Raw genomic sequence first — 16,709 nt, forward strand, 5'->3', positions numbered from 1 at the left:
AATGTTTGCAAATAAGTCTCTCCTTATGTTCCTTAAGCAACACCAGTATCATGGTGGTGAGGTTAGAAAATCTTACTAAAGACCTTACTGAAACATTGCACTGCAGTGTTGCTCCAATTGCACTCTTGCACAGTCTTGCTCCACATTTTTTGTACCATTCCATTATGAAGAATAATGGAGTAAGAAAGGAAAGACAAAAGAGCACTAAAGTTCTTTCTGACGTCTGCATACTAAGCTTTCAATCCATGTATCGATGACATAAGATACTACCCAGGTTTCTCAGAACAAATTCTATCACATTACTTGGGGATCATAGGCAGAATCCAAGGCAAGGACTTCTGTGGTCCTTTTTTTTTTTTTAGTTTTTTGTTTTCTGCCTCCCTCTTTCTAGCACTATCTAATAAAGGAATATGCAGATAACATCTCTACACTATTTATCTTATCAGAAGGAAAAACAATAACAGTATCCACAACTTCAAAATGAAGAAAGAAGGCAAAAGAGAGGTTGAAAACAATTCTTGTTCCTTCTGACTATAGGTAATTAAAATTTCATGTCCGGGTCACATATTAAGGTGACTATCTCTCATATCCAAACTACTCCTTCATCTTGAAAATAGATTCAGAATGGTCACTGTGCACCAACTGATATTAAATTCTGTTTAATACAGACACCTAAAACCTGTAAGTAGAGATTTCCACCTCATGAGTGGCCCCACATAACTTTAATGAGTGTGTTCTCTTCATAAACACCTGCTAAAAATGAATAGTAATTCTTAAGCTTAGTTCAATGTCTCAAAAGTGAACTTCAGATTTAAATTTTACACTACACCAAATTTAAAGAAAACGATGAATCTCAAGGGTCTCAAAGAAATCTCTCAAACTATTCAGGCTAACAAGATTCCCACTTATGTTTCAGTCTCCATGGAAATTAACTCAACATTACAGAATGACAAAGTTTTTTAATTGCATTTGGTGGCTTTGCAATGAATACTAACAAAAGCGTTAAAAAGAAACAACTTCTTAAGTGTCAGCAATTTATTTTAGCACTCTATCATTAATTATTCATGTATTATTTACTATAACAACTGAACATGATAAATTAATGATATTAATGTAAGTGCCAGTGAACAATACCACAGTGAGGATTTTACTCACTGTAAATATTAATGGAAAAAAAGCAAGTACCATGTAAAATGTAACAAAAGAGCAACACCACTTCGGTATGAAATAAAAATATTTAGTAAATGTTTATTTAGTAAGATATTTGTTAAGGTATCCCGTTAAGGTTAGGGAAACAAGCCTCAGGTTAGCTGAGCCAATCAACACAGGCTGGCCCAGGTGATATGCGTTTCCCCTTTGTTGTGAGCTCTCTAATACATCCACCCTTCACCGCCCCCACCCCGCTCACTTGGGAGGGGCAGAGACATCAGTTTTCTAATGGCTTGAATAGCCGTTCAGGTTCCCTGAGAGAGGCCCTAGGACCTGGGGTTTTGCTTTCCTCAAGATTCTGGAGCTTTTGTTCTGGCCACCAGTTAACTAATTTCTCTAACCTATCTGTTGTCAATCCATCCATCAAATTTCGTGGAATACCCTTTTTCCAGCCCAGAGTCCAAAGTCCATTACGTTTATGAAAGATATTCCGCCTACCGGTTTTTACTGGCAATGAGACCCTTCTAGACCCACTGAGCTTTGGGCTAGGTGGCCTTGGGGCAAGACTGGCTGCTGCAAGCCTTACACCTCTTGTCTCAGATTTACTGGGAAAAGAAACCACTGGCCCATATTTTCTTCCATAGTTAATTAACTCTTGGGCTACCTCCCTCCACGTCCATACTTTGCATCCTGACTGCAGATGGTTGGGGATTACAGTTTCTTCTAACACTGCTCGGGTTCTTTCTCCCTGTGACATAGCTTGTATCCTTGCTTGTAATTGTATGCCTATGGGTTTCAGTGATTCCGGAAGCCCTCTAATTAAAGGGGTCATTCTCTCAGGATCAACAGGCATCATCATGGGCAATTCATGATGCGGCTGCAGCTTTCTATCATACATCAGTTGGAGACAAGCAGCCTTTTGAATGCTCTCTACTAATTGGTCAGTAGTTCCAGTAATGGCAAGAGGGTCTCCCCATTCTAAAGGGTTGAGACCACCTGCCCAATAGGCAGCCCATTGCGTTAATGACCAGGGAGCACGATTGTTACCAGTTGTTAAAAATACTCCTGGTCTCCAGTAACCTGCTTCCTTTTCTGTTAACCGAATCTGGTCGCCACCAGTGAGACACCCTCCATACATATTCTGTTTCTGATTCCCTTGGAGAGCGGCTAAAGTCCTTTTTCAGTTTTGCTAGTTCGGTGGCCGAGAACAGAATTTCCTTAACATTCATTTGAGGATCTAGATCCTCACTGTTATCGAAGGTATATTCTGTTTTTATCAAGGGACGCAATGGGGCTATTGGGGTTTCTAATTTGTCTAGTCTTTCCTTTATTTCTTGTAGTTCCTCCTGAGGAAAAGTTTTTTCTTGAGGCAAACTATGGGTGACAGTATCGATAGTATCTTTACGTGTTAACAGTTCCTTGAAAGCCCTCTGCAACAAGGCCGAATTATGTTTCTCTCTTTCTAGTTGTTCCTCGAGATTAACTATTTGATTCTGCAGAGTTTTTACCAATTCTTGTGTAACTCTAACCAACTCCTGTAGTGCTTCTATGGTTTGGAGCTCTGCCGAATGCTTTTCATTTCAGAACTCCACGGCAGCTTTTAAAGCAGCCCCGAGTACGGCACAAATAAACGACTTTCCTTTTCCAGCTCCTGTACGAGCCTCATTCTGTAAGACACTAATGCGGTCCGAAACACTCTGCAAATTATGCCAATTTTGGCATGCCCAGTCCACCCCTGACAAAGAGGGACGAGCACCATGCTTTTCTAAAAGGTCAAATAACACGTCTTCACTTTTCATACTGGCAATACTGTTACTCATTTCTTAATACAATGAAAGTTCTATACTAGGGAGGAGGAGGTACACGTGTTCAAAAGCTCAGTTACTCCTTACCGCTCCTCCCAGGGAGATACACCACCCCTAAACAAATGCAAATGCTCCAATCACTCCTCCCTTTTGTTGACGGGAGAACAAAAAATGTGAAGCTAAAGCAACACTTTCTAGGTTTCAATACAGTAAATAAAACTTCTTGGAGAGGAACACACGTTTAAGTCACAAAATATCACTTCAAGTTTCGCACTTCAGTCACCAAATAACCAGAGTAGTCTTCCCGAGGAGGCACACACGTATTAATCAAAATGCAAATAGTCAAAATACGTCCCCGAGAGGTACACACATAAAAGGTAAAGTTTCAGAATATGGAGCAGTCTTCCTGGAGAAGGACTCATGTCTAAATTTTCAAAACTATCGCTCCTTGCAACTCCAGGAGGTGCACACAGAAAAAAAAGTTTCAAACTATATCTGGAAGGACAACACTCTCATAGCGGGTATCCTGCTACGCCATTAAAAATGTCTCACTCCAATTTATAGGAGGGAGATGAGGTTCTTTTAATATCTGTATACCCGGTGTGAGATTAAGAAACAACGGTTCATATGTTGTTGCATCCAGTTTATTACTAAGACCTAATCAGGGAGACGGGGAAGGGAAGGAGGGCGATAGAAAAGATGGAAAAGAAGCAGGAGTTGCGTAAAGCAAGGATAGTCACCAGCAGGATCCAGCAGCGGTCCCGTTGCACGGTGTTTGAAGGTACCAGGCAGATGCAGCAGGGGGATGGGGAGCAGCAGCATGGCCGGCCTTGAGCAGCCAACCTTTACCCAGGGCTTGCCTGGACTTATTCATCTGTGTCCTTCAGACAAAGGAGGATTTCACAATCCTTGCTCGGGACTTGAACAAGTCTATCTGTGTCCCCAGCAAGCTTTGAGACACAGAAGTTAACAGAATAATCTCTTACATTTATGAACAGGCAAAACCAACTTTCTTCAAGTAAGGAGGATAGCATTTTTGCCAGAATGCTGAGTAGAGAGGGTAAAGGCCACAGACATTAGCCAAGGTATTAAACAGGAAAAAGAAAACTATTAGTAAATACAATCAAATAATCATATTTTCTTAATTTCTACTGTTTCAATTTTGCAATTAATGTTACTGAGTATGATGGAACAAAATAAATTTACCATTTTTTATCTAAACTTGTCTTATAGCAAAAAAAAAATAAATACGGTGATCTAATACACATACATTTTGTGTATTGTGCCACTCAGAGCTTGAATTATAAAGTAAGAAATTTTCTACACTTGGGCACTCTACCTTTCACTGTAAAGGTCTTGCCAATTAGTTTTCCACACATTTCCTTCAATAATTAGTGACCATGTCATCTTTGGCAAGTGGGTAGGCAAGGCTGAAATGTTTAACCTCTTTCAGAATTTTAGCCGTGCTAGAACTAAAAGGCACACTCTTACCCATTAGTGGATCATTGTTAATGGTGAAATAGGGTCACATTTCAAAACATATTTAGGTGATAATCTATATGTATATCAGATATATGCATTCAAAACTGCACCTACTTGCCAACCACCTATCTCTTCAAACATATATATTCACTGATTACTCATTATATGTCACATTTCTGCTTTTGCTTGTATCTTATCCTTTTGTCAAAACAGAGAAGATACCTGCCATTAGTATCCAAATATATATATATAAAATCATTTTACTTCTCACAACTCTGATAAAGCTTTCTAAGTGTGTAGAAGGAAATGGGAAATTCATAAGGCCAAGGACAGAGTTCTTCACTGTAGCATGACAGTGAAATCTGTGAACTATGGCACTGAGCTGGAAAAATGTATTTTGTAGAGGGAGATGAGGGGAGAGTTGCAGAATAGAATAGGGAATATTTTCTGCATTCTAGATCTATTGCTAGTCTTGTTGGTTCACTGAAGGGTTAATTTTCAAATTTTCAAATATATATAAAAAAATAATTTATAGAAATGTTTCTTTTAATTTAGGACTTCCTTTTTTAACAACAGCACAACTTTACAATACAGAGTGGTAGAAAGCTCCTAACTAATTTGACTTAAAGCAAACAGAAATGTAAAAATATATAATTAAATGAATAGATTATTTATTTATATATTTTTAAATATGGGATATAGGGGATCTGCCTTTGTAACAGATTTTCCAGATAAATGGTGTGGTTACTGTTCCTTCTGACTATAGGTAATTAAAATTTCATGTTTAAAAATTTAGTGAAGACAGGAAGAGAACAGGAAGAAAAGCCAGAAATGTAATTTCATCAGTCTCCTTTAGGTAGATTTTAGCTTTAGAATCGACAGCTGTTCCACTTCTTTTCTGGACCCCAATATTTATTAAATTCTTAAGCTCTGGAGATACGTAAAACTGCATAACTGCCTACAGGCACTGCTCTTGGATCTGTAATCTAGGGAAACCAATTCAGTAAAAGCAGGTTTTGTCCTCATGAAAAAGTAGTCAACTGTGAAATAACAGTGAAACTGTAATAGAATTGCATAATTATAGGTAGAGAAAAATTGAGCTATTACTGGAAGAGTAATTTAGGCAATTTTGTTCACACAAAATTAGTATAAATGTATATTTACATTTTCAACTACATCAAAGCAAGTGATAAAATAGGAATAAATTATATATGTGGATGCAGTATCAACAACAATTCTTAACCACAATTACTAATCAAATGAACATTTTTGAAAAATATACATGTATTTCTAAAAACACTGGAATACTAATTGAAGCAATCATAACAATAAAGCAACGAATAATAATGCAGGATAAGATGTTAATGAAGGAGGAAAGCAAGATTATTGTTTTCTCTTTCTAAATCTCAACTAGACAAAAGATAATCAGAAGAAGCTTGTCTCTATTCCAGTAGCTTTTTTTACCTAAAAAACATAAAAAGCCTACTTACAAAGACAAAAAGTGATTTTATATGGTAATTAAATTATTCAGAAGTAAATTTGGAAAATGAATCATACAACACACAGACAAGCACACTTATTACAGCTATGTGCCAGGTGGTAATACTGACAAACATATAGGTGACAAGCTGTTTCAGTACAAAACCAGATTTTGGTCAGTACCTAAGGTTATGGATTAGTTCAGTGACATTTCCTCTTCAAGCCACTGTACACATGTATTTTCCTGATAGTCCTGTACCAGGATTGCTAGGAGAATAACTTTACCATGACAGTACACACAGGAATGAAGTCCTTACACAGGAATGAAGTCCTTATTCTATTCTTTTTATCACAATAAAGTTACAATGAAACAGTGTTTCTCAGTTCCCCTCAATCTCACCATCCTGTTGATTCCACTAAATTTTGAGGAGTGGTGTGGAAGACAACACTGTGAATGTACTTTTAACAAAAGTATATTGAAGAACATTTGCATAAAAGTAAGCAGCCATTTTTTTTCTTTCCAAAGACCATCTGTGTCCTTTATACTGTCAGTAGCGCATAAAGTTCTCAGTGTAGGATTTCTGTGGGAGTTTTGTCACAATCACTAGTTAAAACCACAAGATAGCTCTTCTACATGCATCTTCTGTATGCAGAAAGAATGGAAACAATATTCTTGTGTGAAAAGAGATTGAAGAGTATCACCAGCAGATATCAGCTACTAGTATATCTGATGGAGAAGCTGTCATTGTTACTTGAAGCTCTTACAGGAAATAAGATTTCTTTATGAATGGCTCCATTACCTTTCTTTAAAAAAAAAAAAAACAACAAATGCAGAATGGGAATTTTTCTGAGAGGAAATAGAAATAGACAGAAATAGACAGGAGACTAGTAGGTCCAGTTGGTATAGACAGTTGGAGGAAAGGAATCCTCCTGAAAAACCATGTCACGAAGGATTCAACAGATAGCTGAAATATAGAGAATTGTTTCCACAGCACAAAGTGTTATACAAATCTACTGTTTGGGACTAGGATAAGTCATTCATAAGAACTCATATCATGCTATTGGTTTGGATCTAAGAAAAATAGTATTGATGACACAGTGATGTTTTAGCTATTGATGAACAGTGCTAACATAGATAGCTTCAGGACCTTCTCTGCTTCTCAAGCTGCCCTGTCAGCAAGTAGGGAGTTCTAGCTCAATTTCTAGTCTATATGGAACGTCATTATAGCTAGTAATTTTTTTCCAAACTAAGCCATATTAATTTAATTGTATCCAATAAACTTTATCTTATTCTAACTATCTCTAATAGTAAGTAATAAATTTGGGAATAGACAAATGACTTTCCAAATAAATAATATTATTATTTCAAAATTAGTAGGAAATATATGAGAAAAAAAAAAAAAAAAGAAAGAAAAAAGAAAGCTTACATAAAATGAAAACATTCTGTCAGACTCGTGACATTTTAAAATCCAATACAAATAATTCCTTTTTTAGGCATCTAAAGAATGCCTGGAGACTGATTCATCTCACTGTAAAGCAGACACTGAAATCTAGGCTTTCTGTACTGACTTTACTGACAGTTATCAGTAATTGGAACTCATACACACGTACACAACAAACCTGAAAACAGTCTAATTCAGAATCTGAATCCCATCCACTAAAAATTGCCTGCAGATTAAGAACACCTACTCAATTCATAGTACAGGAACAAATTAACTTTTTGGTACTTGATAGCTGGTGACAGATGTACTTTTGTAACATCTACCAGTTGTCCTTTGAGGAGTTAGATAAGTTTGCATCATTTTGTTTTCATATCTCATCATGTCTCGTATTATCTTCACATAATATCCAGTGATCTTACAGTCCTCCAGAACTGTGGTTATTTAAAAAAAAAAAAAAAGTATTTTTATTTTTTCTTTGTTTGAATTAAGACATTTTGAGACAGAGATTGTAATTGGAAAACTATGGAAATGTTTAGCAATCTTAAAAATTGGGAAAAACAGAATTCTAGGCTTAAACTGAATATGTGGATATTCTTGTACTGAAATATGACACTTTAAATTGATCTATGATAATGTGCACTTGGTTATTCAACATTCATGGTCAGTGTTAAGCCAGTGTTTATTCTAAGAATAGTCTAGCTGAAAATAGTCTAGGATGAAAAACTTCTATTTAAGAAAAAATGGCAAATTCCATACAATACTGGATTCTCTTTCATTGATCATATAAACCCAGGTCATTAAAACATAATTACAAATACTTCTCTTTTTTTGCCATAAAAATGTATGTATGTATTTTATGATTATATACAGTGTATGACTTACAACATTTTCCAGATATAGATATGGACTTTTATAATAAGTAAAAGAAACAAGACGTAGTGGAGTGTCTTTCTTAATTAAATAAAACTGTGTTTAAAACAATTGTCTTAAGACAATATATTTAGAGGCAGGTGTGTGGAATTATTTAACATTTCAGAAGCATTATGTCAACAGTAACTGATCAGATGCTTTAAATAGTGATGATAAGATGTTCTCATCAAACCATACACAGATACTGTAAAAATTTTAAAAATCCAATCCTTTAGTTTCTCACAAAAAAAAAAAAAAAAAAAAAAATTGCTCAACCTGAGCATGTATTTACTGATTTTTAAAAACAGCACATTTAAAAATTACAGTTTACAAATACTATATTACAGTTTATAAATCATAAAAAAGAACTTAATGTTACAATAATATGAAAAAAAAAAGCCCTTAAAACAGTTTGGAGTACTCTTATAAAGGCTGTTTTCACCAAGAGCCCTAAATTTTGCTTATTTACCCTGACAGACTATTAACTTTGCATCTTAATAAGGGCAAGTGTACAGTTCAATTACTGTATTTACATTTTTTCTCACAAGACATTCTGATCTTACTTTCTCCCACAGTTCTAATTATTCTTCTTTCTTATTTTAGTTCTCCAAGTAAAAAAAGTGCATTACTTATATCTTCAACTTGGGTTGAATACGTTCAACCCAAGTGCTTTCTTCTCTTCCCAGTATTCCAAAACATGCCATGTGCTAATAACGACTTGATGAATGAAATGAAAGCATGTGACCACCTACCCACACACCTTGGCAGAGGTGCACTCCATACACGCCGACCACCACCCAGGCAGGTAAGTTTATTAGCACCTTCCAAGCGATATCCAGGGAAACAAGAAAAGATCAAGGAGTCTCCAACACCAAACTGAAAGCCAATTCGCCTGCTGAAGGCAGGAACACCAGGATCATCACATGGCTCTAGATCATATTCTGCAGACAATAAAACAGACTATATAAATAAATGCAACAAGATTTCTGCATGGGTTGGAGAGGAGAAGCTTGCCAATTTAGTTGTAGTATGTCATTACACACTGCTTCAAAAACATGCATTTCAGGATCATTTTCTCTACTAAAACCAGCACTATATTTCTGTTATGGCAATATATATAGTAATTATGTATCTATTGCATCCCACCCACACTAGATTTATTTTTCTAATTTCAAAGAGCTGTAATCAGCTTGTACTATAAGTGTTTTACTATAATTTTGTTTAATTACATCTTCAGTATATTATTTGGTTCATTTGGTCTGAACTCCCAAACAGCTTTAGATGTGAGACAGTTTAAAAATTCACTGTGTAATGAAGAAAATCTAACAAAAAAAAGAAAAAAAAAATCAAATGTAAGGTCATGAGAATTGAAAGACATATGGCCACATTTTAAAAAACTGTCCTTCATTTTCCTAAGTAAAACTGTCTTCTTAACCTAGCAAACTGTTTACGTGCTTTTCTGAAATCAAACAGGCATCACCCAACTGAAAACAAATATATACATATACATTTTTCAAAATAAGTCTCATAAGTGTCTGAATTTGTGTCTCTTTTGCAACTATGAACCAGGAATAATTGGCAAATCTATGGAAACTTAAAATCATTAGAAGCAGTAAGACTGAAGCCCTCAAATGCCCCCTAAGCTGTACAATTGCTTCTTTACCATTACTTTAATGTATATAGTAAATGTATACACAACAATATATGTCTTACAATTCCTGTTATTCTCAGAAGGAATGACACTCTTGGACTAACAGTGCAATACAGATGTGTTAAGTCATATGTTTCCAGACCTTAGAATTTTACCTGCAGGACCTGGTGGGGTTTATAGTTTCTTTCTACTACTCAGGATCTTCCCAAATGAGAGCAATTATATGGAAAGATTCTCTATTTTGTTCAATAAAGTCAGCTGATTAGTATAGATATATACATTTTTTTTAAATCCTTTTAAAATTTTTTTAAAATAAAATATCAGCCTTTGATTAAAATTTGCCTGTGATTTTGAGTTAGCACACTACTGCTTATTTACAGTTTCTTCCCTTTCACTGAAACAGTTCCAATTAGTTTCCTTCTTCTGAAGACTTACTGCTCATCTTTTTTTTTCCCTCTATTTTCTTCCAAGCCACTTTTTCTCGTAGTTAACAGTTCTTTGGAAACAGGGAAAATTCCTTAAAATAATTCATGACCATCTTCTAAATGTCAGCTGATCTTCTCAGATATATACTATACAGTTTAATTTCCTTTTTTATGGGTGTTTCATAACATTTTTCCTATATACAAGTTCAAAAATCTGGAAACAATTTCTGGAAATTTAGCATGATATCTTACCTGAAAATGTTATATTGAAGCCTTCATAAGAAATTGAAAAATCAGATATAAATCGAAGTTGTGCAGTAAAGTTTCCGAAGAGGCCAGCTTTAATAGTAGGGGGTAAGACTGAGCCAGTTAACCTGGCTACTGGTTCTGCGAAGCTGCCATCTTCAGTGATGAGCAAATAGTCATGAGAGCTCTCAAGATGAAAAGTATGAAATAACAGCTGCACACCTATAAAATTATTAAAAAGAGAAAAAACGATTTCACAGAAAGTTATTCTGTTTCATTAATCATAGGTAGCACAGAGAGTAAAAAGAAAATGATACGGAAAGATCTTTAGAAAAAGTCATTCATGAAATCAAAATCTGAAATCTTATTTCTTTAGAATTGTCTCATTATTAAACTAGCATACACAAGGACTAAGGCAATGTAAGTTTTATGTACAGTCTTCAATATACGAACACGAGTTCGTATTAGCTAGAGCCTGTCCTTCACTCAAGTAACGACTGCCTTTCCAGTTGTCAGCTTTCAGTCTGACAATGAATTGAATTTTCCACTAAAGTTAGCTTTTCAAATATAATTATTTATTGAGAGCAGAGGAAGTCTTAAAAAACGTTCACACATGTTTTACATTTGAAAATGCCATACTAGTCTTAAACAAAAGTCCGACCTGTAAGTAGATTCCGAATAGTAGAAACTTCCAATATATTTCTCAGACTGATATCAAAAAAAGCTAAGGCTTACCTTGCCATAGGAAAGTAATTGAAGAATATTTCATTATATTTCATTATATTTTGATTCAGTGTTATCATTTGTACTTTCTAGGCTTTTATTTTTCGTTAGTTCTTAAATGTATTTCACTAACGGATAAACTGCTAAGCTTAACTATGCGCTCAAATGTTATTCTACTGTGTATACAGCGTGAAGATATATAAGATTTTTGAGCTTAACCATTTGATCCTAGTCTGAAATCTAACGTACTAAGACACAAATCAAATTTGCTGTTTAGTGTTTAATAATGGAGAACAGTTATCAACAAGGCCCTGGCAGTTTTCACCAAGTATTTTAGTTCCATTTGATGAGTAATAATATAAATGTATTCTGGCTCTTCTGCCTTCTACCCTTTTTTTTTTTTTTTTTTTTTTTTTAATAAGGACACATTATCTCAGTTCACTGTTAAAAGAGTACTGCTTTTTCAAAATAAAGACAAACTAGAAACACTACAACATTTGGAGGCATTTATTTGGGGAAGTTAAACTTCAGAAGAATAGCTGATAATATGATTTAAATTGATTCATAAACAACATGTTGTGTTTATTAAACACAGATAGTACATATACACATTGAGTTTGTATTAGATTCTTACCCTTGCCATGTGACACTTCAATAGTCCAAGTGCAGTTTAAAGAGTTTGGATAAAAATCCGGAAAACCTGGAGAAAGAATGGTTCCACTTCTTCCGTGAATATATCCACCACATAATGCTTAAGAGAAGAAAAAAAAAATGGAAAGGAAAGGAAAAGTCACACAGGATGTCCTGTCCTTTATTTAAAAAAAAAGAAAAAAAAATCCTGTTCAGATTTTTAACAACTCTAAAAACTGAAAAATAGGGTTAAGTATGAAATTCTGAAGTTAATTTGTCTGATTTAAAGAAATTAAAATTAGACAACTATTTATTTATTCTTAGACTAGTCTTTTATAGGGAATTTATTTTTCATCTACAATCTCTTCTGTTAAATAGCAAGACACCAAAATAAATAAAATAGTGTTTCTAAATATTGCGAGTATTAATTCCTATTATAACAGCATTTAAGAAGTAGGATTAATCTTCTTGTGTTTGTGTTTAAACTAACTCACACATCAATATCCTACAACCAACTTTATTGGGCTATAGACTCATAAAGGTATTTCATGCTATTTATATATATAAAGAAGAAGAAAAAAAAAAAGAAACAAAACATATATTTTCCAAAGAATAGAAAAGGTTATTTGCTATTTGACTTTACCTGTGATATTCAGAGAAAAAAGAAAAAAAAAAAGAGTACTTTCCTCTTTTTCAGAGGTTCTGATTGTACCATCCTCTGTATTTTTAAAGGCACAAAAACTACACTAGAAAACATTTTATGCATCCTGCCATTTTGCTAAGCAAGGCCAGACAAATTTGCATGGGAAATTAATTAAAGTTTAAGATTTGCTTTGCTGAATTGCTCACTGATCTTATAAATACAGCATGACTATGCTTTTCCCTCATCTGTTAATGTTTAGTTTTTGTTTTTTTGTTTTTTTTTTCAAATTTTAACATAATAAATATTTTAAATTACAGCAAAAAAGCGTTAGGTTGCTTTTAGTTTTCTTCCTCATACAGAGCAATAAAATTTGTCATGAACTAGTTGGAAATATACATAACAAACATTGCAACAAATTATATTTACACATAAAGGTATAAAGCTGGCATTATAGCTAAAGTTCTGCTTTCATTTCTTACTAGACTAAGGTAATTATTAAAGCTTTTTAAATTGTTAGAATTTACATATTTTTTACATATACTAGGGGTGCTCTCAAACGAATGTCTCCAATTTTATTATGTTGATCCACAACAGCAAAGACTGATGGTAGTGGTATGGCTGAATCTTTCCACCAGTATTCACAGAATCACAGAACTGTAGGGTTTGGAAGGGATCTGTACAGATTATCAAGTCCAACTCCCTGCTAAAGCAGGTTCCTTACTGCAAATCACCGATGTAGGTGTCCAGGTAGCTCTTAAATATCTCCAGAGAATGAGACTCCACAACCTCTCTGGGCAGTCTGTACCAGTGCTCCATCTCTGACAGCAAAGAATTTCTTTCCTGTTTTAGTAGGGAACTTCATGTGATCCAGTATCTGCCCACTGTTCCTTGTTATACTACTGCATCCCACCAAAAGAGCCTGCCCCCATTGACTTGACTCCCACACTTCAGATGTTTATAAACAGTGATAATATCCCCTCTCAGCTATTTCTCCTACAGGCTGATGAGCCCCAGGTCTCTCTGTCTTTCCTCATAAGGGGGGTACCTCAGGTCCTTAATTATTTTTATTGCCCTCTGCTGGACTCCTTCTAGGAAAATAATGTATTTTTTGAACAAAGAGCCCAAAACTGGACACAGTACTCTGGATGTGGCCTCACCAGGGCAGAGAAGAGGAGGAGGATGATCTCCATCAATCATGCTCTTTTTAACATACCCCAGGATGACACTGGCCTTCTTGGCCACAAGGGCATACTACCGGCTCATGGCCAACCTGCTGTCCATCAGGACATCCAAGTCCTTCTCTTCAGAGTTCCTCTCCAACAGGTCAGCCCCTAAGTGGTACTGATGCATACAATTATTCCTCCCCAGGTTCAAGACTTTACACTTCATCTGGTTAAACCTCATCAGATTCTTCTCTGCCCAGCTCTCCATCTGTCCAGGTCTTGATGATTAGCAGCACGGACTTCCAGTGTGTCAGCCACTCCTCCCAGCTTTGTATGATCCTTAGCTTCCAGAGGGTGAACTCTATCCCCTCACCCAGGTCACTGAGGAAGATGTTCCCTGGGAAATACCACTAATTTAAGGCCTCCAGCTAGACTCAACACCACTGATCACTAAAATTGAGCTCTGTCAGTCAGCTAGTTCTCAAGCTATCTCACCATCCACTCACCTATCTGATACTTTCTTAACTTCTTCACATAGATGTTGTGGAAGACAGTGTCAAACGCCTTGCTAAAGTCAAAGTACACAACATTCACTGCTCTCCCCAGCTGGTCATGACATCATAGAAGCATAAGATGCTGGTGGGACATGATTACATGATTTCCCTTGGTGAAAGGGAAATGTTGACTTCTCCTGAGAACCTTCTTCTCTTCCAAATGCTTAGAGATGGCATCCAGAACATGCTGTTTTATCAAGTCTTCTGGGACAGAAATAAGGCTGACTGGCCTGTAGGTACTTGAATTGTCCTTTTTGCCCTTTTTGAAGCCTAGTGTGATGTTGGTTATCTTCCAGTTCTCAAACACCCCTCCTCACCCTTCAAAGATGATAGAGTGTGGGTCAGCAATCTTAGAATCAAAGAAACACCAAGGTTGGAAAAGACCTACAAGGTCATCCAGTCCAACCATCCGCCTCTCACCAACCATTCTCACTAAATCACGTCCCTCAGTGCAGTGTCTAAATATTCCTTGAACACATCCAGGGTCAGTGACTCCATCACCTTCCTGAGCAGCTCGTCCCAGCACCTGACAACTCATTCAGAAAAGTAGTATTTCCTAAAATCCAACCTGAATCTCCCCTGGAGACTCACCTCCATTAGCACTCATGGGTTCATGATTTTGTGTGTGTCGATTTTGGCTAAACACTCTTTGATAGGTTCACCTTGACCAAGGTAAAGACTTCCATTTCCCAGATTTTCTCTTACCTCCAGAGTCTAGAATTCCCAAGCAGCAGTCTAAGTAAAAAAAAAAAAAAAAAAAAAAAAAAGGCATTCAGCATCTCTGCCTTCTCAGTGTCTACTGTTATCAGGGCACGCAACCTCAGTAACAGACCCACAGTGTCCCTAGTCCTCCATTTACAGGTGACATATTTTATGAAGTCTTTCTTGTTTTTCTTGACTTTCTTTGTCAGATTTAATTCTTTGTTACATCCCTGCAGACTCTGATAACATTCCTATACTCTTCTCATGCAGAGAGACTTTTTTCTTCTCACATTTCATACACCTTCTTCCATTTGAATTTATCCTTGTTCCTTGCTCATCCATGCAGGTCTCCTGCCACCTTTCCCTAGTTTTTTACTTTTAGGGATGCACTGATTTTGAGCTTCAAAGAAGTGATGTTTAAGTGCTGACCAGCTCCCTTGGGTCCCCTTACCTTCCAATCTGCTAGCCCAGGGAATAACTCCAAGTAGGTCTTTGAAGAGGTCAAAATTAGCTCTCCTGAAATTAGCTCTCCTACTTGTTGCTTTACTTCTTCCATAAAAGATCTTGCATTCCACCATCTCATGACTGCTGCATCCCAAGCTGCCCCCAACCTTTACAACCCCAAACAGCTCTTCCTTGTTAGTAAGAACAAGGTCCAACAGTACATCGCTCCTCGTTGGCTGCTCCACCATCTCTGTCAGAAAGTTATCTTCAGTGCACTGCAGGAACCTTCTGGATCGCGTGTGCCTGGCTGTGTTGCTTATCCAACAAATATGTTTATGATTGAAGACCCCCATAAGAACCAGTGCGTGGGATTACAAGGCTACTTCCAACTGTTTGTAGAAGACTTCAACTTTCTCTTCCTCATCTGGTGGCCTGAAGGACTCTTCCACAACGGTGTCATCCATATGAGCTTGCCTCTTAATTCTCATCCACAAGCTCTCCAATCATTCATCATTCAACTCCAGGGGAAGCTTGATACATTCTTGTTGCTCTCTCACATAAAGAGAAACTCTACCTCATAGGCTTGTCTTTCCTAAAAAGGACACAGCCATTCATGACATCATTCCAATTGTGTGAGCTGGCTTACCATGTCTCCACGATCACAGTGAGATCACAGCCTTTTGACCGCAAACAGATCTCTAGTTCCTCCTCTCTATTACCCATGCTACATGCATTGGTATGTAGAAGCTTTAGGGAAGCAGAGGGTGCAAATAACCCTTAAAGGATGCAAGAAGATTTCATTCCTAGTCCCATTCTATTTCATTTTGTTGCCGTGTGACAGATAGTAGCAGAAGGACAATCTGTCAAAACTATGTCTGACATGGAATTGCATACGAAGCAAAGGTGTGTCATTAAGTTCCTCCAGGAAGAAAAAAATTCACCCATTCATTGATGCTTGCTGAATGCTTCTGGAGACTAAAAAGTGGATGTGGTGGTGGGTGATATGTTTCAGCTACCTCAGCTGTTGCAGATTTTAATGAGCATGTCATGCAGGCTGTTATTAATTACTGGTGAAAGCACATAGCTAATCATGGTGACTACATTGAAAATTAGTTCATTGCATAGTTCGTAAAAAAAAAAAAAAAAAAACTTAGAAAACTTTTCAACAATAAAAAGAACACAGAAAGATTTGCTAATACATTTTAGCATTTGCCTTTTCTTTTTTTTTAAAGATGCAGTCTCATACTGCATAACCATGAAAG

General features: G+C 36.2%; 1 protein-coding gene across 3 annotated transcripts in view; it reads right to left on the bottom strand.

Annotated features, from left to right (window-relative positions):
• Window positions 1-16,709, bottom strand: part of CSMD1 (CUB and Sushi multiple domains 1) — a 994,481-nt gene that overhangs the window by 189,251 nt on the left and 788,521 nt on the right. For all 3 annotated transcript variants that reach the window (XM_048936946.1, XM_048936944.1, XM_048936947.1), the window contains 3 exons: window positions 11,946-12,062; window positions 10,595-10,810; window positions 9,019-9,207 (listed from right to left, as the gene is read on the bottom strand). In XM_048936946.1, coding sequence (XP_048792903.1) covers window positions 9,019-9,207; window positions 10,595-10,810; window positions 11,946-12,062 — 522 coding nt within the window. The remainder of the gene's footprint in view (window positions 1-9,018; window positions 9,208-10,594; window positions 10,811-11,945; window positions 12,063-16,709) is intronic.

This window comes from Lagopus muta, chromosome 2, assembly GCF_023343835.1.
Source record: "Lagopus muta isolate bLagMut1 chromosome 2, bLagMut1 primary, whole genome shotgun sequence".
Lineage (NCBI taxonomy): Eukaryota > Metazoa > Chordata > Aves > Galliformes > Phasianidae > Lagopus > Lagopus muta.